Here is a 26,577-nt window from a genome sequence, read left to right as displayed (position 1 = left end):
ATCCTCTAGACAAAGAATACTCCAGGGATTGACTTGGTCTCTGCTTCCTCTGGCTTAACTAAGTATAAACATACTCATATGCTAGATCTTATTCACAAAAGAATTTCGCTCATCATTTTGAGAAAAAGCCCATGTTTTAAGTAGCAATATTTTTGTAATAAATAAAAAGTCCCTTGACAAACTCTATTAAACCCCATCTGAATCTCTGTTACTGGGGAAGGTTTCCTAATGACCTAGCTCAACACTGCTGGCTGCATGACTTGATTTGCAGTTATACATAAATATACATACATAAATAGGTGGCTGCCTCCCTGGTGGTAGCTCAAGGACCCAAAGGAAGGCAGTTTTACCTCTAGATATCTTTCCCAGCTCTGTTGTGCTGTTTACAGTTTTCACAGTCATCATTTCACAGTCATTTGTTTCTTCTCACTCCTCTCTTCCTAGTCCCTCTTGAACTAATTCCTATCCCCCCATCCATGGAAACTGCTCCTCGGGGTCATTTTGCTAAATCCAGCAGTCACGTGGTCCCTCTCCTACACAGTCTATCACTCTAGGCATTGTGTTTAATCTCTCCCTCTTCCTTCTTCATGTGGCTTCAAGGACATCACCTTCTTTTGATTTTCCTCCAGCTTTATTGGTCTCAGGCTTCCTCACTGCTTCTGTCCATGGTCTCTTGATGTTCAGCATCCTAGTCTTAGTTCTTTGACTTCTTCTCTTCTCTACAACTTAAGCCCTTGATGATCTCATTTAGTCTCATGGTTTTAAATAACATCATCCTCATGACTCTTCAGTTGTATCTCCTGAACTCCAAACTTAAGTCTACAAAAGTGCTTACTCACCGTCTCTACTTGGATGTGTAACAGATATCACAAATTCAACATGTCAAAAATGAAACCCCCAGTCTTCTCAAAATCTGTTCTTCTCAGAGTCTTTCCCATCTCAGTTGATGGCAACTCGATCCATCTGGTGCTCATGCCAAAATTCCTTAAGTCACTTTTCTCTTTTCCTTACAACCCACATCTAATCAGTCGAGAAATCTTGGTGGTGGTACCCACAAAATACATTCAGAATCCAAGCTCTTCTTACCACTTCCCCTGCTGCCATTCTAATCCATCTGAGCCACTACCGTCTCTTGGCTAGATGACTATACAATGTTCCCTACGGTCCTTCTGCTCACACTCTTGTCAGTCCTCAGGACCACAATTCAAGGAGTCCTTTTCAAAAGCAATCAGCGACATCACTTCTCTGCTCAGAGTAAAGGTCAAAGGCTTACAAATACCCGTAGGCTCTTACCTGGTCTGCCCCCACCCCATATCTTACTGACTTCGTCTCTGTCACTCTCTACCTTGTTCATGCTCTTCCAGAGATGCTGGCCTCCTTGCTGATTCTCAGACAAGCTCGACAAAACTTCCCTTAAGACCACTGCTTCACCTGTGCCCTCTGCCCGGCATGCCTTCATCAGATATCCAGGCCACCCCACACTTCAGTCAAGGCTTTGCTCATCTTCACAGTGGCCTATGCCACCCTTTACTACTGTTACTTGCTCTCAGTCCCAGCACTCCCAACCCCCTTATCCTGCTTTACTTTCATTTCCCACAGCACTTACCACTTTCCACTACATTGTATACTCTGCTATTCATTCAATTTAGTTCAGTTCAGTTCAGTCGCTCAGTCGTGTCCGACTCTTTGCGACCCCATGAATCGCAGCACGCCAGGCCTCCCTGTCCATCACCAACTCCCAGAGTTCACTCAGACTCACGTCCATTGAGTCCGTGATGCCATCCAGCCAGCTCATCCTGGGTCATCCCCTTCTCCTCCTGCCCCAAATCCCTCCCAGCATGAAAGTCTTTTCCAATGAGTCAACTCTTCACATGAGGTAGCCAAAGTACTGGAGCTTCAGCTTTAGCATCATTCTTTCCAAAGAAATCCCAGGGCTGATCTCCTTCAGAATGGACTGGTTGGATCTCCTTGCAGTCCAAGGGACTCTCAAGAGTCTTCTCCAACACCACAGTTCAAAAGCATCAATTCTTCGGCGCTCAGCCTTCTTCACAGTCCAACTCTCACATCCATACATGACCACTGGAAAAACCATAGCCTTGACTAGACGGACCTTAGTCGGCAAAGTACTGTCTCTGCTTTTGAATATGCTATCTAGGTTGGTCATAACTGCGTCCAAGGAGCGGTGGCTGCGTGGGCGCAGGAGAGCCGAGAGGAGCTATCCCACGTTGAAGGTCAGGAAGGGCGGCGGTGAGGAGATACCCCTCATCCAAGGTAAGGAGCAGTGGCTGCTGGAGCAGCTGTGAAGAGATACCCCACGCTCAAGGTAAGAGAAACCCAAGTAAGATGGTAGGTGTTGCAAGAGGGCATCAGAGGGCAGACACACTGAAACCATACTCACAGAAAACTAGTCAATCTAATCACACTAGGACCACAGCCTTGTCTAACTCAATGAAACCAAGCCATGCCCGCAGGGCAACCCAAGACGGGCGGGTCATGGTGGAGAGGTCTGACACAATGTGGTCCACTGGAGAAGGGAATGGCAAACCACTTCAGTATTCCTGCCTTGAGAACCCCATGAACAGAACAGTATGATTCATTAGGTTCATTATTAATTGTCCCCCATTCTAGAATGTAGAGCCACAACAGCAGGGACCTGTGTTTTGTTCACTGATGTATCCTTGGTTCTAGTAACAGTGCCTGGAACATAGGAGATACTCAGTAAATACCTGTTGAATAAGTGGATGAATTTTCTTAGCCTAAGGGCCTTCTGTTACAAAGCAACTGTGACTGGGGATAGGTAACACATTCAGCTTCAAGCTTCCAATATGAGCCATTAACATACCTTACAAGATGGACCTGCAACTACAAGAAATATGCCTTTGACACCTCTCCTTTCCAGCTCACTCCTTCAGGAGATTCTCTGCACCGATGTTCTGCTCTTCTCTTCAGAGTGGGGAATGGATACATTAAGCATTACCTGCTCAGGGTTTGTCCTCCTTAGAATTATTTGGTCTTCTTTCTCATCTCCACGAAGTTCTCATTGTGGCCCAATTCCTCAAGTTCTTGTAACTGAAAAAATTAAATGTGGTGGTTCCATTAAAAAAAAAAAAAAGTTGGAAGTCCCTGAAGGGGGCCAATATCACCAATATATCTGATTTAGTTTATTGACTTCTAGAGAAAATACAAATCATCACTAGACGTTTATAGCAAAAGAAAAGGATAAGGGATAGTAGGCAACACAGGCAGGGGACTCTGTGCTGCTAAGGGTTAACATGTTGAGGCCATGATACAGGCAAGCAGACGCAAACACAGCAGCAACTGGAAGAGAGAGTGGGGCATGGCTGGAAGGAACAGACTGCCTCATGGACCCACATCTTATTTTTGCGTAAACTGGATTCTGTACTAACTCACAAAGGTTTTGTAGGGCCCCCTCATGCTGCAGGCAACTGGATAGCCTGGAGGGCGCTGTTCCAAGAATTCTTGGCAACACCCACTGAATGAGCAATGCCCAGGTAGGCGTATGGCAAGTGGTCTTTCCAATTAGGACTTTTCTTCAGATTCCAGACCACTTCCACGGTCTTCTCTATACTGATGATACTCCAACAGTCATTAGGACCAACTAGAAGAGAGGTTGCGCTTTTGTGTGATTAGGTGCTGAGTTAACCTTCAAAGCCCCGTTTCTTACCTGGCACTAAGTTGCTTAACCTTAGTCAAAAAGAAATCGGCGTGTTAAGAGCCACATCATAGCACTGAGCGTAGTTCCTGCTTCCTACTTCTCTTGTTTTCCTCCAGCCTCTCTGCACTGCCCCCACCCTCCAGCCTCCTTTGAGATGACTGTTCTCCGTGTTTGTCACTTTCATGGCATATCTGTATTTCTTATTTGGCCCCAGATGTCAGATTGGCTTGCGTTACTCCAGACTGAATCATTTGATTTCCTGTCCATGTTCCTAACCTTTCCAGCTCCTTTTGTATCATTTCTCAGTCATTCCTGATGTTTACAATACCTCTCAATTTAAAGCCATCTGCAGATCTCATTAGCGAACCACTGACTCTCTCCCCCTTGATCCCAGGGCGAGCTGGATAAAACAAAACCTGACATCAATTCACCTCTATCCTTTTGAGGCACCAGAGCTCAGGATCACTGTAACTTATTACCATTTTACAATATGCATATGTTATTGCATATCTGCTCCTAGTCTAGGCAAATCTGATACACGAAAATCAGAATTAATCATTTTTTAAAATTAAGTTTTTCACTTTTCAAAATTTTAATATTATTGTAAATAATTATGAGTAATAAAACAACTAATATTGTTTTGTATTATATACATATTTATATTATCTTTATAAGTAAATATAATAAATTATAAAATTTATAATCTTTATAATATAAATTATAATGATATAATTCATTATAATTAAGGTGACTCTTTAACTAGTCACCTTTCTTAGTGTACTTAAAATATGTACCCGTTAGCTCACACACACACAAAAACACCTCAGTTTTTCAAGACTACATACTTATAGGTATTTAATGTCTTTATAAGCAATTATTTCTTATATAGCTTTGAGAATAAAACCTAAATTCTTCCATTTTAATAGTAAGCTTTTGAGTAAGGTTTCTCACTGCTGATTCATTGGCTCTTGGCTTCGACTTTTCTCACTTTTTCCTGATATACTCAAAACGTTTTCGAATCCCAGCTATTCCTCCTTCCTCAAGAACTTTTTGAGCTCCTTCTCTGCTCCAAGCACTGTACTAGGTGCTGGGATAAATAAAGAAAGAAGTCTCTATTCTCTGGGAGCTCTTAATCCAGGAAATCACATGGAAGGAAAGACTATTGCTGCACACCTGCTGTATCCTGGATCTGCCGTGTGTTACTGCATTGAGACCACATGGAAACCCCAGCTTCCAGTGGAGAAGCCAGGGTTTCAGAGAAGTGAAGTGATTTTCCTTTTAGGCAGAGAATGAATAGACCACTTACAGAAGAAATACAAATGGACTGCAAATACAAATGGACCATTACAAGAAGAGTTTACCCTCATGTCCATCACAAGGGTACGAAATAAACAATGTAACATCTTACACTGAAATTGCACACACCCTTTAAAAATTACATAGAATATATAATAACCTACAAGATTTTCTGAACATTAAGTGAAAAAGCACACTCTGAATAGTATAAATATGTCTTATAGAATTATAGCATACAGAATTGTGTGTGTATATGTGTGTGTGTGTAGAAAACAAGACTGAAAGACTAGATACCAATATGGAAACAGGTTATTCATAAGAGGCAGCATGGGGCTCTTTTTATCAGTAGCTTCTAAATTTTAATATATATATATTAAAAAAAACAAACATATAAAAACATTCATATATCCAGATTCAGTTATTCCATTGCATTGTAATGAATAGCATAAATAAAAAATTAAGTGACATGCTTAAAATCACTAGTTTGGTGTGCTGTTAAGCCAGGCTTTCTAACTCTAAAATCCACTGTCTTTCTACATTGCATTCCCCTTCCTCCCTACAGCCGCTTACATCATATTTAGAGTTTCTTTCTCTTTGGTTCTTTTTCCTCTTACTTTCTACATCTACTATAGCCCTTCCCACCTTTTTCTAAGCCATTTTATCAGTAGTCATGCTGTGAACTGGATATTACGTGTAATATAAAATGCAAATCATGTTAATTGGTGAAAAAGGCAAATCCCCACTCATGGAGAGAACTGGGACAACACATATCAGAACAGACACAGTCTGACAGCCCTCAAATAAGTCAGCTTGCTTCTTGCATTTAAAATAAAACTGAAATCTGTTTGGTCTTAACTGTGATATTTGGAAAGCGTCATGCTTCCTTCTATACCAAAAGATTTCTTAACTTTTCCAAAATGTAAATTCTTGAAAAGACCACCTGCCCCAAACTCAGATCTGAAACACCAATCCCTAATTTTATTTATAAATGTCAAGATTTCCCTATTTTCACTCACTTACTCAAAAAGCAGGATAAATATCCTAGCCCCTCTCTTATTTGGTAAAGCACAGCATTTGGGGCCTTGAGTTGGCTGTGTTAGAAATTAGAAATGTCTTTGATGGTGCACAGCTGTCTTCATTTCTTAATCACAGATGTCTAAAGCATTCCAGGAAGCTGACTAATGTACCTGGAGAAATGTACTGTTTTCTCATCCTTTCCCCTGAAATTCTTGTCAGATTAAGAAGGGATGAGTATCCCCTTTGCTTTACAACTAGGAACATACGATGATCTTTAGTAAGACAAATCCTTACATTTTCCACCGCCATTTCCTTCCTGTTCTCATATACACTTGTCTCAAACATGTGGGCAGTACTCAGTGACCTTAGCGATTTCCCCTTTATCTCAGTCTCCTTAGGACAAGATTCCAGTGTGGCAAAACTTAACATCAATAGCTGCTGTTAGTGCCCAAAGAGAAACAGAGCACCGTTGACACTGTAGCCTTCTGTCCACCAAGGGGCATCGCACTGCAGTAGGCATCCAGGAGATCTGATCACCCGGAACCATCCCAGGCCAAGTCAGGGCTCCGAGCTGAGCAATTAAGAACCAAAATTTCTGAAGGTCTTTGGTGAAAGGTTCTCAGCTTTGTGACTCAGAGCTGTCTTTCCCCAAAAGAATTCTATAATCCCACCAATACCAACTCTTCTTTCCTGCTCTCTCGTGGAAAGCAGGTGATCGTTACTAAACACCTCAATCCACCCCCGGGTGAACTGAAACCCAAAGTTCATATGCAGTTAAGACTTGTGTTCTTTGGGACAGAAGTATCAACAAAGATGTAGCTGGCTTTCCATGTGAGAGAAATACATACCTAACAGCTCTACTTGGAAGGCTGATGCATTTTACTACACATAAATTATACCTCAATTGAAAAAAACAAACAAACTCTACTAACAGACTCACCCCCTCAGGGAGCCTGCTCATACTAGACTAACAGCTCTCACAGGGTTTTCTATACCTCCATATCCTGCCCCCATTTTTTTTTTTTCCAAAAAGCAGCAAAAAAATATGAACATCTTCCCCTTTAACTACAATTATTTTTCTCAGTGTATGTCTTCCATCCAATTATGTGGAATATCACTGGACTTCCCAGGTGAGCAAAAGAGAAATTTTTAAAGCAACTTACGGAGCTGAAGGGATGAGCTAACTATAGCCCTGAGATGTTGAGCTCTCTGAGGCCACACACATACCATGGCCTAGGAGCAGGCACCTACCCTCCTTGAGCACAGCCTGGAAAAACACAAATGACCTCAATGCATCATGGAAAGAATGGGCATTTTAAAAAGAGCAACCCTCTGTGTAGCTCAGTCCCAGCACAAAACTATGTTCAACCACCCCAAAATTCTTTCCAATGAAATACTCACCTCAAAGAATAAATAAGATTAAACCAAGAGTTAATAAACATTCAAGCAACTTGAGATTTTATTTTGAAAATAGCTATTTTGACATAATATCCAGTTTCTTGTGTATCAGAATAAATTCTTTACAACATTGATCATCATCACCACTTCTGCGTATTTGTACATAATCTCTGAGTAAAATATATTCACACTAGGCAAGGCTAGAATATTGAAACTATGACAAACAATGCTTAAGTTTGTTAATAACAAAACTATAGTAGTTGTACAGTAGAACAGATGTTTCAAATGTTTACCATTCAAAGATAAGCTTGGTGGAACAAAACCAATATAAGTATACATAAATTTCTTGTCATCTTTGCTATCAGTCTTTCAGAAAGCTGAAGTTACATTACAAACACTTCAAATTTCCACTTCAGAGTGAGCAGAAAAATGAGAAGACATTATTTCCTATTTTACAAAATAAAACACAAGTCAGAAGAAGAATAAAGCTCATCTTTGTGCAATTAACATAAAAGCTTGAGTACACCGATCCTTCTCCAAGAAACAGAGACGCCAGCCCTGCAAGACAGGCAGCCAACAGGCCAAAGAATGGATGGCCCGCACACAGCCTTCTCTACTCTGCATGACTTACTCAGGACTGATGCAAACTCTGGCAAGTCATTTTTTCTAGACTTCCAAGGATCTTGGATATGTAAACTCAATGATTAAAAGGCATTTTTCTGAATTTGCATGAGGAAATCTAAAGAATCAGAACAAAGATCCAACTGCTTTGCACATGAATAGATGTTCACCATTACACCACAGCTCAAATCCAATGGCAGGCTTTCTATCAAATTCATATCCAAAGCATGGAGTTCCAAATATGCAACCATATACACTGCAGAAAACAAAGAGCCTCCTTACAATGAGTAGACTGATTTGACTCCTTACAATGAGTACTCTGAGATGAAATCAAACATATTTGGTCCTCTAAGAAGGTCTAGTGAGGCTTAAACTAGGGGGAGGGGGAAGATATAGAAACTGCTCAGAATAAAAGCTGTAAACACTCATCCTAGAAAAAGCATACACAAACATGCAATCCTTGTCTAGACAATGTCTTCAGTAACAGAACTTGAAAATATTACACTTTCTTTGCTTTTGTCACTGAAGCAAATGTAAACTTTCTACGACACTATGCGTGTATGCATATATATATGCATAAAATAACCAGCTCGTATGTGACTTTAATGCTATAAATACTCATTGCCTTTTTGGTGCTTTTAAAGCACAGCCAAAATCAGGTTGGAAATTTGTTCTGGATTCCCAAGTTGGTTCCCTCTGTCTTGTAGATGCCTAAGAAGTGGCTGGTTCTCTGAAACCACCAGTTCACACCCCTATGCAGCTGTTCCAAGCTAACTGGGATTCCAGGGAAAGTGACTGGACTGACCACAGGCCTCACAGGTGCCTAAACAGCAACCTACTGAAACCCAAAGCCACTTCGCAGTCAACTCTATGGTCCAAGGGAGTCCTCACCTGTCTCTTCCCATTTTCCCAGCACTCACTAGAGGGGCAGCCAACAGCTGGAAGCCTTTGCAATGAGTACAAACAAGCAGAAACACCCGCAGGGCAGCATTTCTCTAAGTGTATTTCTTAGAACACAAGTCCCACACGACACTTACTTTAAAAAACAAATCCACATAAAAATAGGAAAATGGTGTGTAAAATACAGGTCCTCATTGGAGTCTGAAACCACCAACAACATATCAAAGTTTCTGACAAGCCTACAGTAACTTCACTTTGTCTAACCCAGAATTTCCCAAACCTATTTGGCCAAAGACCTCTCGATTCATACAATAACCATATATTCTGCCAAAATATATTTTGAACTGCTTTTCCAAAGAACTAAAATATAGTTTTTTAAAAAAATCTTACAATATAATTTCAAATTAAGAATGAGGATATAAAAACACTTATTTTCCTGCATTTTTTAAAGGAACTATTTTGTTTTGCTTTGAACAGTCTTTTATTATAACATTTCACTCTCTATTTATAAACATCCAATTCAAAACCACTTCTTATATCACTGTTCAAGAATGTTAGTTCTCATCAGTAATCAGTGGCCTCCTTATCAGGACAAAAAATTTTTGTATGCTTTCTGATTCTGAGAATACCTCTCCACCTCAATCACAATAATTTTAAGTCTAGGGCAGGTAATCTGGGCTTTAAAGAAACATTATATCCCAACATGAGTTTTGGGATAAATAATTTTACAAACACTTAAAAAAAAAAAAAGCAAATCACTCTATGTCTCTAAGAAAATCAACATTTTGAAGATTTAATTATGCTTCAGTTAAACCTTTGAGACTAGGATTACTGAACTTTGGTTCATATAATTAACAAATTTCTTAATAATCTAGTAATTTCTTAGAAAATATGAAAACATTGAAAAGTAAATACAAATTACACAGAGCTGAACTAGAGAAAAGGCAAAAAATAACTCTTAAGTGCCAACAACATATACAGAATACCATCATTACAACTCAAATATGCTATGTGGCTCTGCTCAGGATTTCGATTAGATAAATAACTAAACCAAGACAAAGTCAATCACTAAACCCCTGTAAGCCTAAAACAAAAAAACACAGACACACACTACACTTTGTTCATCAAAGCATGGTCCTAGTGTTGTTAGTGAGAGGACACCTACAAAATAAAGAAGGATTACCACATGGAGACATCGAGGAGCTTTTTTCAAAATATTTTAAACCCAGGTAAACCCAGGTACCATAGGGAGAAAAGATATAACTATAAACATAAAGATCATAGAATTTTTTATATCTTAGGAAAAGGGGTTCTTGGTTTTAGCTTTTTTTTCTTTGCTGATAAGGCAAACCAAATCTTTAGATAATCATATGTTATAAAGTTGAGTTTGTCTTTAAACTTGGAATGAAGTAAATTGATTTATATTATGCATTTATTCATCTGGAACTGAATACTGAATACTATGTCTGAAGCATTAAATTGTAAATCAGTTTATCTAAAGATAAACTCACTCTATTGAATTTACTTTTAAAACCCTTTTATTCTGAAATAATTACAGACTCACAAAAAGAAGTGGCAAACATAGTACAGAGAGAGCCATCCCTCAGCTTCTTGTCTTCACATGTAAGCATTTGTATTTTGGTTTCAGAGGGATACAATTTTTGACAGCTTATGAAAAAATAAACAGTTGATGAAAAACTCTAATAACCTGGTAAATGACTATTCCTGGAAGAGGCTCTAAGAAAACATACTACTGACTTTAAATGCCACTTTTATCACATGATACTACCTTTAAAAATTGGTTTTCTGAGATGCTATCACTGTTACCAATTTCTGCCTCTTTTGATGTCTACTTTTTTCCATTTTTGTAGACTTCTGAGAACTGTAAGTTAGCTCTGACTGAAATAAGCTTTCCCATTCTTTTAAGTTAATGTATCTTGCCATATTAAATGAATAGAAATCACAAGTGGAAATCAAAATTCTTTGGATTTAATGTAAAATCTCTAGCACTCAAAAAATGAACATATCTAGGTTGAAATTTGATTCCTTTGCCAGTGCCAAACTTTTAGGGGAAAAACATATTGTGTAGGAATGACTATCCTGTTTCTTTGGTGTTATAAGAATGATCAGCCTTATGGACAACCGATGACGGTTTGCGGATGAAAGATTTTTATCTTATGGGAATTATCTGACCAATTTTCTCATTCTATAGTGCCAAGAAACATAAACACCAACACAGTCCTTTTTACCATACTATCCTCTACCACAGTGCTTTAAGATTGTGGATCATTTATCTCAGCAAACTCAAACTTTATCCAAAGCATATCCTGACAGGTTGATCATAAGCTCTCTGTCGAGTCCTCAAAGTTATTCCTTACATGTGCAGCTGATGCCTGGAGTGGTTTGTGCTCAGTGATAGCTTCCTAGCATCTCATTAGCTTTTACCAAAAAAGCAAAACTAAGTAACCCAGCATATAAATTCTCACTTATCTAACTCATACTTCGCCTCTTGGCAAAGATAGTCTAGAAGTATCATGGCCTATACGGCACACAGCTAAAGGTAGTTCAAAGCAGGAATGACTGAAAGGAAATAAAATCATATTTACAGTCATCTTTTCTACTAAAAAAAGGACAAAACTTGCTATTCCAGAATGATACCTTTTGATTCAACTTTCAACATATCAAACATTACAGTATGCTTATTGGCTGCATCTTTGTGTCATAACACAATACCCCACATTCTTATAAAAATGTAAACACATTTTTCTTACTCATGGACATTAGTCACTGTATTGACAGAAAACTTTACATAACCCCGTATTATTCTTTGATTTTGTCCATGGGGAAACTTGGGAGTTAAATTTACCATTCAATTTTAGAGTTAGTATAGTTAGGGTTGGGTTAGTATAGTTCTATCTCCTACAAATTTTTTATTTTTCCAAAACCCAATTTTAACTGACTTATTTTACGCGTTTAGCAATTGTAAGTCACTTCAAATGCTTTTTGAAAGCTTTAATAGAAATCATAATTGAAAATGACTAACCACTAAAGCATAAACAGATGTCTGATTAGTGTGCTAACCACCCTTCTTCAGTATACATTAATCCCAGAGGATAATAAAGTACTACAGTCATGATTTCCAACATAGAATATTCATACAGATTTCCGACTGCTGGAATCCAACAGAAGACTAACACAGAACACCACACACACACACACACACACACACACACACTCTCTCTCTCTCTCTCTACAGATTTCCAACTGCTGGAATCTAACAGAAGACTAATAACATAAAACACGTGCGCGCACACACACACACACACACACCCCCACTCTGACCCACCCACTCTGCCACCTGTTGCAGAAATAATGTGAAACAGATGAGTGACTTTCTCTCAATGTATCCAAACAGACAACCACGACCTTGAAGATTACCTTGTTTCTCATTAAAACTTTCAAGAAAAAATCTTTATGATGACTTAAAGACTCCTATATAAATAGCTACCTAATACAGAACAAATTGAGAGGATGCAGGTCAAGCACTGCTGAGCTCCACTCAGCTCAAATTAGACGAGTCTACTGACTCCAAAGCTGTTTTCCTAACTTGGGGGTTTCAGCAGGATGAGATAAGATTTGCTGAGCACCATAGTAATCTTTTAAGACACTAATCAAAAACATGGTCCTATATTTAAAAAAAAACCCAGAAGTGGTTTTAAGATGGCAGAAGCACCTCAGCCACTAAAATAAGCAAGATTCTAAGTAAAATTACCCACACAGCAAATCTTTTAACAGTTCAGCAACCAATAAATGCAAAATGTTCCTTAAAATATGCTATTTCCGGTTATTCCAAAGAATCCGTCAACTGTAGTTAAGCTCTATGGAAAAAAATTAGTTGTCATAAAGCTTCTGACTACGTGGTATGTTCCTCAGGAAAGAACACGTGTCTGAGCCAAGCATGGTGAGCTTGGGCCAGATGCACAGTAGGTGCTGCCAGTTCTGTGGTAGTGGGCTCCTCCTGAGCAGTGTCTAACAACTGAGCAAGTGTCTTAAGACTTTACAGCCTAACATAAAAGTGATGCTAACATTCAGCTCTCCTGAAATCAATCCAAGAAAGAGATGACTAGTGTTAAAGGTGTACTACAAATACACAGGCCTAAAGTTTCAATTACTCTTGCCTGGAAAATCCCACGGACGGAGGAGCCTGGTGGGCTGCAGTCCTTGGGGTCGCTAAGAGTTGGACATGACTGAGTGACTTCACTTCCACTTTTCACTTTCATGCGTTGGAGAAGGAAATGGCAACCCACTCCAGTGTTCTTGCCTGGAGAATCCCAGGGACGGGGGAGCCTGGTGGGCTGCCGTCTATGGGGCCACACAGAGTCGGACACGACTGAAGTGACTTAGCAGCGGCAGCAGCAGCAGCAGTAAAGCTTCAATAAATTAAAACAGCCCTTGCTAACCTATACTGAACACATCAGCAAATACTGTTATATTGAAGTGCATATAGTCAGACAAATATTATATTACCACCTTTAATATTTATATATATGGTACTAACTCCCCCAAAGGTTAGACTTGTGAGATAATTAAGAAACACATTCCTTGTTGTTTTTTAACACTAAATACAGGTTTTCTATTAAACAGAATATTAGAATAATCTATTTTTCCTGGTGTCTAAAATAGGCATCAGGTTTCTAAACAGAAGAGAAAAGGCCTTAGGCAAAGAGCCACATATTAAATATTCAGACTGGTCTAAGGATACTAGATTAATAAATTAACTTGAATAAATTAAGTGTGCACATTCAGAACAGAAGTGGAGCTTTGGGCCAGCAACATGTGAACCAAAGGCAAAAATCTGCCAAGGTTAAGGCTGGTTTTTATACACAGTACAATGTATTTTCTCTCCCCCCCCAAGTTCATTTAGCATTCACGCTGATGTTATTTAAAGTGCATTGCCAAGCTAAAACAGAAGCTTCCTAACGAAAAAAAATTGCTGTCATAGAAAGTTTCTTTTGGTTTAGAGTCTTCCTTCTATCTATTTTTAGCATTTTCTTTTTGCCCTTCACACACTGAGTGTAAGAGATTGCTGCAACAATTACATGACTCTGGACACAAAGCATGATGACTGTCAGGGTGATAGCCGTTGTAAGGAATTACTTTCTTCTTCTGCTGGAGTCAATTTAAGTGTTGGCAGTTTCCGAGGAGGAAGCTGAGGGCTTTGGCGAAGATTGTCATCCATCTGTGGAAAGTACAAAAGGTACATCTGACTAATAGCTATGGTATCACTAATATGGACTGTGGCGTCCCCATCCAAACTATAGCCTAGAAGAGGACAGAACCTTATGTTTCTAGCACTGCTAGAGAAATCTTTTCTTGCAAATAATCTCTAAAGAATTCTAAACATCATACCTAAATACTGCCTGACTTAGTACATGTATGGAGTTTCCCTTGTGGCTCAGCTGGTAAAGAATCCGCCTGCAATGTGGGAGACCTGGGTTCAATCCCTGGGTTGGGAAGATCCCTGGAGCAGGGAAAGGCTACCCACTCCAGTATTCTGGCCTGGAGAATTCCATGGACTGTATAGTCCATGGGGTTGCAAAGAATCAGACACGAATGAGTGACTTTCACTTTCACTTAGTATATGTATAAAAGCAGTATGGCTCATCCTGGATGTCTTCACAAAATTACAGTAATGCCACAAAATGAACAGTCTATTGAATTCAACCACAGTACAACTTGGTTTAAGAAACCTTCTAATATTAAGTGTAAAAGCAACATTTCTGTTAGACTACTTTCCACAGGTTACAAAGCATGTTCTCATTTGAGCTTCCCAAGACAATTATAAAGAAAAAAAGACAATCATTCTCTATTTTATAGATTAGCAAAAGGAAGCTCAGAAAGATTATCAGATTTGCATTAGCAAAGCTAGCTTTAGAGCTGAAATGTGAACCCTGGTCTTATTCTAACACTATTGTTCTTTCAACTATACCTCAATGTCTCAATAAAAATGACCTGTACTCCACTCAAAAATATCACCTCTTTTAGGCTCTGAGTATTTAGACCAAGGAAGGCTAGGAAAAGAGACAGAAGGATAAATACTTTAGACCTCATCCAGAGGCACTGCAAACAATGGATCAGTTCTAAGTCTGCTCCAGAGAAACAAAGTAATGTGGAGCACATTTAGAAAATGTCCAAGAGTTTCAGGAGTACATTAGCATCCCTGAAAACATCAGAAGAGGGGTTATTTAGATCAGAGTCAGACCCTAGAAAACTACCTTTAACCAGGGCACCCCAAAACCAGAGTGTAAGGTCCTGGTGTTAAGCTACTTCATAGAAGTCTTGAAAGCAGCTGCCATCGATGACCCCAAACCAACAGAATACAGCATCTTACCACCTAGCTGGTAGACAGGCTTTTTTTAGAGTTTTAACATGTGTAGCTCAAAACTCTCTCCTTTCAAGACGCTTTTATAAAGCACAGAGGAAATGTTTTAGCAGAGGTACATGGGGTTTATAATCAAAGGAAAAGAATAGAAGATTAATTCAATTTTCCAATGGACAAGAGTATTCCCAGTGAACTATTTGAATCAGTTGTGTTGTCTTTTTTTCCTTGTAAGAACTGAGTTCCTCGAACATAACTCTTTCTTTGTTTTAAGCTCTAGATTTTCTGTCTAAATGGTGAACAGTGGTAGTCAAGAGAATTTGTTGTTCTATTGTCTTGTAGCACACAGTGATCTGTACTGAAGAGCAGATGGGAAGTTGGGTGGGGAGAGGTGCTGACACAGGGTTAGGAGACTCATATAGTGATGATGCTAAAGTGAACTGTACAGAAGTGGTGGCAGGGCCTCTTGGTTTCATTTTCTGCAAATGTAGGTCTGAAATGAATTTGCCACAGATGGAAGTAAAAACTACACTGGATAGTCTTCATCCAGCAGAAAAGTATCTACAACAGTCTGAATAATTTTTCCATTATCCACACTTAACTCTTGGTGTATTTCCTCTCATGAGATTTACTGCACTGGGCTAAGAATTAAGACAAACTTGGTTTTCATTCAGCTTACCCAAACTTTAACAAGAGGTACATAAGTAAGAAGTTAAGTGCTAGTCGCTCAGTTGTATCTGATTCTTTGCAATGGTGTGGACTGTAGCCCATCAGGTTCCTCTGTTCATGGGATTCTCCAGGCAAGAATCCAAGCTATCCTTGGGTAGCTATTCTCTTCTCCAGGGGATCATGAAGTGAAGTGAAGTGAAAGTATCTCAGTCGTGTCCGACTCTTTGCAACCCCGTGGACTACATAGTCCATGGAATTCTCCAGGCCCGAATACTGGAGTGGGGAGCCTTTCCCTTCTCCAGGGGACCTTCCCAACAAAGGGATTGAACCTATGTCTCCCACATTGCAGGTGGATTTTTTACCAGCTGAGCCACACGGGAAGCCCAAGAATATACCATAAAAAGAAATAAAGTGGTCATTCCGGAGAGTAGGAGTTGTAAACCTGGCTATCACCACCAGTAGCAATGGTTACATAATTCCAATCACGAGTTACATAGCGGGCTAACTACAAAGCCCGTGCTGGAATCCAATCACTAGGGTTCAGATTCTCTCTCTACTTCTTGCCCGCTGAATGACCTCGGGCAGATGATGTTATAAGCTACCCTTGAAGCTTCAGTTATCTCATCTGTAAAATGGGTATAACAGAGAACCAGCACACACAGGGTTGCTGTGGGATTAAATGAGATAACTCATATACAGCTCATATGAGACAGTGCCTGTTACTCAATCCCCCACACCTCTAGCCAGTGTTATTAGGCCATAATGACCCCTTAGTTTGTGAAAGAATGAAGCATTATCCATTTGTATAAGAAAAAAGCAAGTTTATCAAACACTTGAGGAAAAAACTGTATAACTCTCTTTTTTCCACCTAGAATCACCCTTTAAATTTCCATTGTTGGTTCCCTCCCCTGCCCAATTCCTCAATATTTCTCTCAACAAATGCATAGTCCCTAAGTGGCAAATTCCACACTAGCCAAAAACTGTAAACAACATTTAGAACAGAGGATAGGAAGGAGAAAAAAATAAAAACATTTATGTGAAAGAAAGAAAAACACCATAGTGCTATTAGTAAGAAAGAATAAGCACAGGAGCTTGTGATCAAGAAACGTTAACCCTGAGAGACGGAAAGGAGCAGACAAGCAAGCAAGAAGTGTTTTTCTGTTTCTTTCTCTCTCCCCCCGACCCTTTTTTTTTTTAAAGCCAAAGTCTCCTAACTTGAAAAGCACTGCTAATTGTGTGGCAAAAGTAAACCCAATGCTATTATCAGATCTTTCCCCCAAACAATCAGTCCATTACTGGCTTCAAAACACTGTATTTTGTACTGCTTTAGTAAATGTATATTTAAACAACTTTCTGAAAAAAAATAAAAAAATAAAGAAAAGGGAAAAGGTAATGCATAACCCAAATTACAATATTAACTGCAGAAAGGAAAATGCTGAACTAGTACAAAGTAACGACTGAAGTAAACTTGACCTTTTCAATCAAGTTGGATTCCTTATTTACAAGTTGTGTCAGTTTCTGTAGATTTGCATCTACCGTTTCTTGTCCAGCAGGAGAGATGCCTAAGAAGCCAGGACAGAAATCAGAAAGAGGAAATTTTGAAAGCCTTACAAGCTGTTTAGATTCAAAGAATACTGAGTCTATCCACCCGCTAAGTGCTCCATCCCCCACCCACCTCCCCAAAAAGGCAAAGTGAAAAACCATTCTCGGTTCAAAGGCAAACTTAAGACATACGGTAATACTCCAAAACCAAACCCTAAGCCAAAGGACTAAATGTGTCCTTAAGGAGAGCCAGTTAGCCAAGTGTTAGGCAGACAGCCAAGGTCATTAATAAGAGCACAGCAGTCCTCATTGCCTTCTCAAATTTGACTTGTACCTTTTCCCCACCCATTTCAAATAGGCCCTTAGTTACAACTACTGCATTTGAAGAGCTTTCTAAGGGCCAAACAAGTATCCACGCCTCCAAAGTCCTTGAAGGGACTTTAAAAAAATACAGTTTTCTGGGATCTATTCCAGGAATGGATTCTATTCTAATTCAGTGAATCTGGTACAGGACTTAAGATTTTGTATTTGTTCTGTGGTCAGGTTTGCTAACCACTGCTCCCAAATAACAAGGTTGAAAATTACTCAGTTTCATGACTTCCAAACTACTGACCCCTCCCTTGTTACATACAAGTGTATTATATACAAAACACATAACCCACTATATAAAAAAGTAAACTGTTCCTAAGCCAATGGTCCTTATGACTTCTGTTTCTTAAAAGGACAGTTTCTGCCAACTCTCCCCACACAAACTTAGTGTCCCAATCACTTAAGCACAAGGCCCCAAGCTCCCGAAGAAGCAGCGCCTACGTGACAGGTACCCTCTATTTACTATACCTCCAGTCTGGTGCAATCAGTTTGCAAGTAGTGGAATCATGGGAGTGTACCTCACCAAAATCAATCTGCTGCTCATTTCTGTTCACGCAGGAAAATGCTAGAAGCAACATTTAAAGTAATTGCCCATTTGCATTAGGATAAAGGCTATCTTTCAGTAGGGACATAATAAATACCTGTGGTCAACTTTTAGAAGAAAATGACCCACTTCAAAGGGGCAATATTTAAAGAACAAGAAGCGAGAACTGTATAAAATCCAGAAGAACAGACAAAAGGCAAATAGATATTTCTCTACTGAAAGAAGAACTAACACATGGGGAAAAAAAATAAAGTTGGAAAAAACGAGGATTTTTGAGAAGGAAATGGCAACCCACTCCGGGGTTATTGCCTGGAGAATCCCAGGGACGGAGGAGCCTGGTGGGCTGCCGTCTATGGGGTTGCACAGAGTTGGACACGACTGAAGCGACTTAGCAGCAGCAGCAGCAAACCAAGGTTTAAAGACAATATATATACGTTTTAAATAAGTAATGGACTTGGTGTATACATCCTTAGGAGAATATGAAAATATTCTATGCCAACAAAGATTAGCTGAAGAAGAACCAACTTACCTCCAAGACTAACCCTAAAATAACTGTTTAGGATGTCATCACAAAAGCGACACAGGTTGGAGAGCTGCTTCAAATGTTCTTGTAACTGAACTTTAGGAAAACGTACTTTATAAAGAGGTGCAAGAAAGCCAAACACATAGGCATCCAAAGTGGAAGGCCTGAAAATAAATTAAGAATTTTTAAAAAGCACATAAGAAAATATTAATCTGGGATTATGCTAAAAACTTTTTCTCAAATACATTTATCAATTTGGCAGTATACAATATAGTTTTTTAAAAGGTTTACTACCCATTTGGGCTTATAAAAATGAAGCAACTAGGGTTTTACTCATTAATAGTTTTTTAAAATACTCTTACCCATTTTATTTAGAAGAAAATTTAACTTGTAAATTAAAAGATTTACTCACAGGCATCATATAGAGACTAGAGACTGGGTGGGAAGTCTTAAAAGTTTCAAAGTCACATATGCAACATATGACGTCAATGTTAGATTACCCCAACAGAAAGTTTCCTGTAGTAAAAAAATCCACTAAGTATTTTTTTAAGTGGCAAACTCATTGGGGATGGGGTAAAAGGACCAGGCAAGGGAACTTGCTTTAAGTAACTGCTCAATGGATATATGCAAACAAGACATTAAAATGGTTTTATAAGGGAATGTACTCACATATCTCCAAAGAAAAACTGAGATGTTCCCAATCTGTTTGACAGAAGATTTAGGCACTCCTTCGCATCTCTGTATATCTAATAAGAATGAAGTTACATCTCAAAAGTAGGAAAGATGCTCGAGAACTCCTTTTCAGGCTGGCATTGATAAGTACTAGGCAGGCCAAAAAGTTTGCTCAGGTTTTTCTCTACCATCTTATCTTACAGAAAAACCCAAACAAATTTTTTGACCAACCCAATAGTTTCATCCCTGCTCTCCCTTGTCCCTCCTCCAGACAGCCCTTGCTCCGAAGGTAATTCCAACCATACCTGAGCTTCTACTTCTCGAAGGTGGTAGAGGGGAGGCTCTCCCCTGGTTAGGAGAATCCTATTCAGTGCTCCTTTAGACATTCTTCCAGGCAGGATCAGACTCAAGGGAAAAGGCATTCGTGAAGCAAACCATGGCTTTGTCACAGTAAAGTAATTGTCACTCTCAACCCAGAATGTGTGAAGCTGCAAAAGGAGGGGGAAAAAAACACTACAAGGATATTCTTTTATTAAAAGAAGATCATTCAGTAGGTGTAAAACTTTTTCATAAATATCTCTGAGTGAAGTTAACTTCATACCCATTTTCCAGCTAGGATGATTCAAGGATAAATCAAGATTTTTAAACATGTGAGTTTTGTTTTGCTCTATCTCAAGCATCCAGAATAAGGCGTGGAACATACTAGGTGGAGAGGTCTGACAGAATGTGGTCCACTGGAGAAGGGAATGGCAAGCCACTTCAGTATTCTTGCCTTGAGAACCCCATGAACAGTAGGAAGAGGCAAAATGATAGGATACCAAAAGAGGAACTCCCCAGGTCATTAGGTGTCCAATATGCTACTGGAGATCAGTGGAGAAATAACTCCAGAAAGAATGAAAGGATGAAGCCAAAGCAAAAACAATACCCAGTTGTGGATGTGACTGGTGATAGAAGCAAGATCCGATGCTGTAAAGAGCAATACAGCATAGGAACCTGGAATGTCAGGTCCATGAATCAAGGCAAATTGGAAGTGGTCAAACAAGAGATGGCAAGGGTGAACGTCGACATTCTAGGAATCAGCAAACTAAAATGGACTGGAATGGGTGAATTTAACTCAGATGACCACTATATCTACTACTGCGGGCAGGAATCCCTCAGAAGAAATGGAGTAGCCATCATGGTCAACAAAAGAGTCCGAAATGCAGTACTTGGATGCAATCTCAAAAATGACAGAATGATCTCTGTTCGTCTCCATGGCAAACCATTCAGTATCACAGTTATCCAAGTGTGTGCCCCAACCAGTAATGCTGAAGAAGCTGAAATTGAACGGTTTTATGAAGACCTACAAGATCTTTTAGAACTAACACCCAAAAAAGATGTCCTTTTCATTATAGGGGACTGGAATGCAAAAGTAGGAAGTCAAGAAATACCTGGAGTAACAGGCGAATTTGGCCTTGGAATGCGGAATGAAGCAGGGCAAAGACTAATAGAGTTTTGCCAAGAAAATGCACTGGTCATACCAAACACCCTCTTCCAACAACACAAGAGAAGACTCTACACATGGACATCACCAGATGGTCAACACCGAAATCAGATTAATTATATTCTTTACAGCCAAACATGGAGAAGCTCTATACAGTCAACAAAAACAAGACCAGGAGCTGACTGTGGCTCAGATCATGAACTCCTTATTACCAAATTCAGACTCAAATTGAAGAAAGTAGGGAAAACCACTAGACCATTCAGGTATGGCCTAAATCAAATCCCTTATGATTATACAGTGGAAGTGAGAAATAGATTTAAGGGCCTAGATCTGATACACAGAGTGCCTGATGAACTATGGAATGAGGTTCGTGACACTGTACAGGAGACAGGGATCAAGACCATCCCCATGGAAAAGAAATGCAAAAATGCAAAATGGCTGTCTGAAGAGGCCTTACAAATAGCTATAAAAAGAAGAGAGGCAAAAAGCAAAGGAGAAAAGGAAAGATATAAGCATCTGAATGCAGAGTTCCAAAGAATAGCAAGAAGAGATAAGAAAGCCTTCTTCAGTGATCAATGCAAAGAAATAGAAGAAAACAACAGAATGGGAAAGACTAGAGATCTCTTCAAGAAAATTAGAAATACCAAGGGAACATTTCATGCAAAGATAGGCTCGATAAAGGACAGAAATGGTACAGACCTAACAGAAGCAGAAGATATTAAGAAGAGGTGGCAAGAATACACAGAAGAACTGTACAAAAAAGATTTTCATGACCCAGATAATCATGATGATGTGATCACTAATCTAGAGCCAGACATCTTGGAATGTGAAGTCAAGTGGGCCTTAGAAAGCATCACTACAAACAAAGCTAATGGAGGTGATGGAATTCCAGTTGAGCAGTTTCAAATCCTGAAAGATGATGCTGTGAAAGTGCTTCACTCAATATGCCAGCAAATTTGGAAAACTCAGCAGTGGCCACAGGACTGGAAAAGGTCCATTTCCATTCCAATCCCAAAGAAAGGCAACGCCAAAGAATGCTCAAACTACTGCACAATTGCATTCATCTCACATGCTAGTAAAGTAATGCTCAAAATTCTCCAAGCCAGGCTTCAGCAATACGTGAACCATGAACTCCCTGACATTCAAGCTGGTTTTAGAAAAGGCAGAGGAACCAGAGATCAAATTGCCAACATCTGCTGGATCATGGAAAAAGCAAGAGAGTTCCAGAAAAACATCTATTTCTGCTTTATTGACTATGCCAAAGCCTTTGACTGTGTGGACCACAATAAGCTGTGGAAAATTCTGAAAGAGATGGGAATACCAGACCACCTGACCTGCCTCTTGAGAAATCTGTATGCAGGTCAGGAAGCAACAGTTAGAACTGGACATGGAACAACACACTGGTTCCAAATAGGAAAAGGAGTACGTCAAGGCTGTATATTGTCGCCTGCTTATTTAACTTCTATGCAGAGTACATCATGAGAAACGCTGGACTGGAAGAAACACAAGCTGGAATCAAGATTGTCGGGAGAAATATCAATAACCTCAGATATGCAGATGACACCACCCTTATGGCAGAAAGTGAAGAGGAACTAAAAAGCCTCTTGATGAAAGTGAAAGAGGAGAGCGAAAAAGTTGGCTTAAAGCTCAACATTCAGAAAACAAAGATCATGGCATCTGGTCCCATCACTTCATGGGAAATAGATGGGGAAACAGTGGAAACAGTGTCAGACTTTATTTTGGGGGCTCCAAAATCACTGCAGATGGTGACTGCAGCCATGAAATTAAAAGACGCTTACTCTTTGGAAGAAAAGTTATGACCAACCTAGATAGTATATTCAAAAGCAGAGACATTACTTTGCCGACTGGTTTTTCCAGTAGTCATGTATGGATGTGAGAGCTGGAGTGTGAAGAAGGCTGAGCGCCGAAGAATTGATGCTTTTGAACTGTGGTGTTGGAGAAGACTCTTGAGAGTCCCTTGGACTGCAAGGAGATCCAACCAGTCCATTCTGAAGGAGATCAACCCTGGGATTTCTTTGGAAGGAATGATGCTGAAGCTGAAGCTCCAGTACTTTGGCCACCTCATGAGTAAGAGTTGACTCACTGGAAAAGACTCTGATGCTGGGAGGGATTGGGGGCAGGAGGAGAAGGGGACGACCGAGGATGAGATGGCTGGATGGCATCACAGACTCGATGGACGTGAGTCTGAGTGAACTCCGGGAGATGGTGATGGACAGGGAGGCCTGGCGTGCTGCTATTCATGGGGTCGCAAAGAGTTGGACACGACTGAGTGACTGAACTGAACTGTATGAATATTTTCTAAATGAATTACAGTTGGCCCAAATCTATACATGGAACAACAAACTCTGTCTTTCACAGAGAATTTTTATTTCCAAAATGACACTGTCTTTCACTTTGTTGGTTCCTATACTAGTTGAATGTCTAACAGATTCAACCCAGTTTCACAGTTACGTGAAACAATCGAAAATAATACATAAATGAAATTTCTTCTCTTAAGCCTCTTCCATTATTTTTCTTCTGAACAGACTAAGAACATTCTCAGTAAGTCACTAAAATACTGTAATATTCACCAATGCTCACCACTGCAGGAAGAAGCTTCTCTTCAAGGAGAGCAATGTAAGCTAGCGTATCTGCCCCTTGTTTTGCTGAAAGTTCATAATCAGCATTGTATTTCTGTTAAAAAATATAAAACCCAAAACCTTATAAGTCAAGAACATCCCAAAACAGTGAAGCTAAATAAACTAGGACTCCTATTCTTCTTCAAAAATGGTAAACATATTAAAAGGGAAAAGAGAAATACAAATTCAGTAACAAATTCTACTTAATGCAAATAAAGTTCTGAGCATAGCCTCATGTACACAGTAAGGTCCATAAATGTTCTTTTTTTTAATTAACTATTATTTCAATGATTGTTAATGACCTTAGTTTAGTGTGTGGCATGTAGTACAAACTTAATAGAAGCTATTATTATTTTTGTTAATTTATAACAAGGAAAAGTTGTAATTAGTTGTGTTCCTCATGAAAAGAGAAAACTTTCCCATTTAGAAAAGTTCTAAATTTTGTTGACATAGGACTTCCTTAACTATTGGCAAAACCGATGATAACTTTCACGTTTAAATTGCTACATTTAAACATTTTAAATATATAAAACTTGGCATGTTCAAATATTTTGGATACATTATTTCATGAAACATTTAACTGCAACTATTAGCTTAAGTACTTGAAAAACCCGTACTTGAGGAACTCAGACCTCATACCAAGAACAAAATGTGTAGCAGTTATGGAACTAAATTTACAATCATATCAATAAGTGTAATAGTGAAGATAGCTAAATTGAATCTACTTATACCTAAACTTCAATAAAAGCCAAGCAAAGTACATGATCATACAAGTTGACTGTAACTCACTATATGGCTTTCGAATCACAGTACAACTTATAATTTAGAGCAGTGACTCTCAGATTTATTTATTCTTTATCAAACCCTATGTATCTCCACGGAGAAGGCAATGGCACCCCACTCCAGTACTCTTGCCTGGAAAATCCCATGGATGGAGGAGCCTGGTAGGCTGCAGACCATGGGGTCCCTAAGAGTTGGAAACGACGGAGCAACTTCACTTTCACTTTTCACTTTCATGCACTGGAGAAGGAAATGGCAACCCACTCCAGTGTTCTTGCCTGGAGAATCCCAGGGACAGGGGAGCCTGGCGGGCTGCCGTCTATGGGGTCGCACAGAGTCGGACACGACTGAAGTGACTTAGCAGCAGCATGTATCTCCAAGGTGGTTAGGTGGTAAAGGATCTGCCTCCAATGCAGGAGACCAGGGGTTCAATCCCGGGGCAGGGAAGATCCTCTGGACAAGGGAATGGCAACCCACTCTGATATTCTTGCCTGGAGAATCCCCATGGACAGAGGAACCTGGTGGGTTACAGTCCATGGGGTTACAAAGAGTTGGACTCAACTGAAGCATGCATGCATGCGTGTGTCTCCAAAAAAGAATTCTAAACAAATATTTTTAATGTTTTTCTCTTTTTTTAAGTAACATGCAGGAATAGAGAATCTACTTATTCAGAAAGGACCACCCACCTGTTTTCTTAAAAAGTTTAGTATTTTTGCCGGATGAGAAATAGTATTGTCTTCAGTTGTCAAAACTGGTACATCTCCTATAATCAAAAAACATTTTATACACAAGGAAGCATTTCGATATCCTTTGAAGAGATCCCAGTACCCTTAAAACTATACCAATCACATTTGGAGGAGGAAAAATGAGTAAGATAGGTTTTTAGGTTTTTGAAGTTTTACACGCACACACACGGTTTTGGAGAGCATTTCATTTCTCATAATTTCCACTTATTTGGCTTGTCCTTTGAAGTATTACTCAGAATGATCAAAACATAAACAACATACAATCAAGGTCATGGTGAGAACTAAAACCCCAAGATACTCCATGGCTACATGCCTCCTAGCTTTAAATGAGAGGGGGGAGGGGGCAGAAAGAAGCGTTTAAAAGTTTACAGTGTACCTCTTGAACCTCTCCAGGTGTTATCTATGACATTGACTTTCAGGGGTGCACCAGAAAATTTGGCGTAAGCCTGAAAGAGAGTTTGCAATAAAACATTTTAGACTGAGTACTAAAGGAAACCTGCAGAGCAGCTTGACTTGAAATCTGGGACCCCTGAAAGGTAGAAACATCAGACTCTGGCGCTGCATCCCTCCCCGTTGCGCACGCCAGCTACCAGAGCTTTGGGGGTTTATTTCACCCCCACCCCAACATTCAGGGGATACAGAGCAGGGAGCGCGCGCCCCCTGCTTTGGGCTTTCATTCCAACGCCCAGACAGCTTTGCATGATTGAAAACACTCGGAGCCAAGCGGTGAAGCCATGACTTCCCCGCCGAGGCTTCGGCGGGGACACAGTCTAGGCTGTAACTTCTCGGACGCGAGGGAGCCCAGATTGCTGCAGCAAGCAGCGTCCGGGCCGGCCCCGGCCGGTGCGCCGCGCGGGAACCACCTTCAGCCGCCGGGACCCGGCCAGCCAGCCTCGCGCCTCTGGCCCCGCCCCTTCTTGCCCGCGCCCGCGCCAGGGAGAAGGCCTCACCATCACCACCAGGGAGTCGCTGTGCACCGACGGGAGCCCCCAGCCGCCTCCCCAGCAACTGAGTTCCAAGGGGGCCGCCATCTTGCCGGGGCCGACCTTTGTTATCCCGGAAGTGCTTTTGCCACCTACTTTCCGGCAGGTGGAATCACGGGGGCGGGGCGAGAAGGAGAGAAGAGATCTCTGGGGGCCGGGAGAGGTGCAGGAAGGACCGCTGGAGGGGTTAATCGGATGCTTAGAATCGTCTTGGCTTAGGGGTTGAAAGTCCTGGGCAGTAAGTCAGATGCCAGTAGTAAGTCCCCATATACTTATTGCACGCCCTAATGTGTCCCATGGAGAAGGAAATGGCAACCCACTCCAGTATTCTTGCCTGGAG

At 40.1% G+C, this 26,577-nt stretch overlaps 1 protein-coding gene across 5 annotated transcripts; it reads right to left on the bottom strand.

Moving 5' to 3' along the window:
- Positions 1–2,638: 2,638 nt before the first annotated feature.
- Positions 2,639–26,312, bottom strand: MTX3 (metaxin 3). 5 transcript variants are annotated; one of them, XM_040225876.1, is made up of 10 exons: positions 26,205–26,308; positions 25,631–25,700; positions 25,195–25,271; positions 23,691–23,783; positions 19,912–20,094; positions 19,604–19,680; positions 18,941–19,098; positions 18,336–18,432; positions 17,430–17,518; positions 13,281–14,147 (listed from the first exon to the last, which is right to left on the bottom strand). In XM_040225876.1, exons 1-9 carry the CDS (start codon positions 26,283–26,285, stop codon positions 17,452–17,454), a joined length of 903 nt encoding a protein of 300 aa, XP_040081810.1. In that variant the 5' UTR covers positions 26,286–26,308; the 3' UTR covers positions 13,281–14,147; positions 17,430–17,451. The 5 variants fall into 5 exon arrangements, with proteins under 5 accessions (XP_040081812.1, XP_040081810.1, XP_040081809.1 ...); XM_040225875.1 differs by lacking the exon at positions 18,336–18,432; XM_040225878.1 differs by lacking the exons at positions 13,281–14,147; positions 17,430–17,518; positions 18,336–18,432 and adding an exon at positions 2,639–3,069.
- Positions 26,313–26,577: the final 265 nt, after the last annotated feature.

The sequence above is a fragment of the Oryx dammah genome, unplaced genomic scaffold (genome assembly GCF_014754425.2).
Source record: "Oryx dammah isolate SB20612 unplaced genomic scaffold, SCBI_Odam_1.1 HiC_scaffold_26, whole genome shotgun sequence".
NCBI classification, from domain to species: domain Eukaryota; kingdom Metazoa; phylum Chordata; class Mammalia; order Artiodactyla; family Bovidae; genus Oryx; species Oryx dammah.
This window is presented reverse-complemented; position numbering and strand designations above follow the sequence as displayed.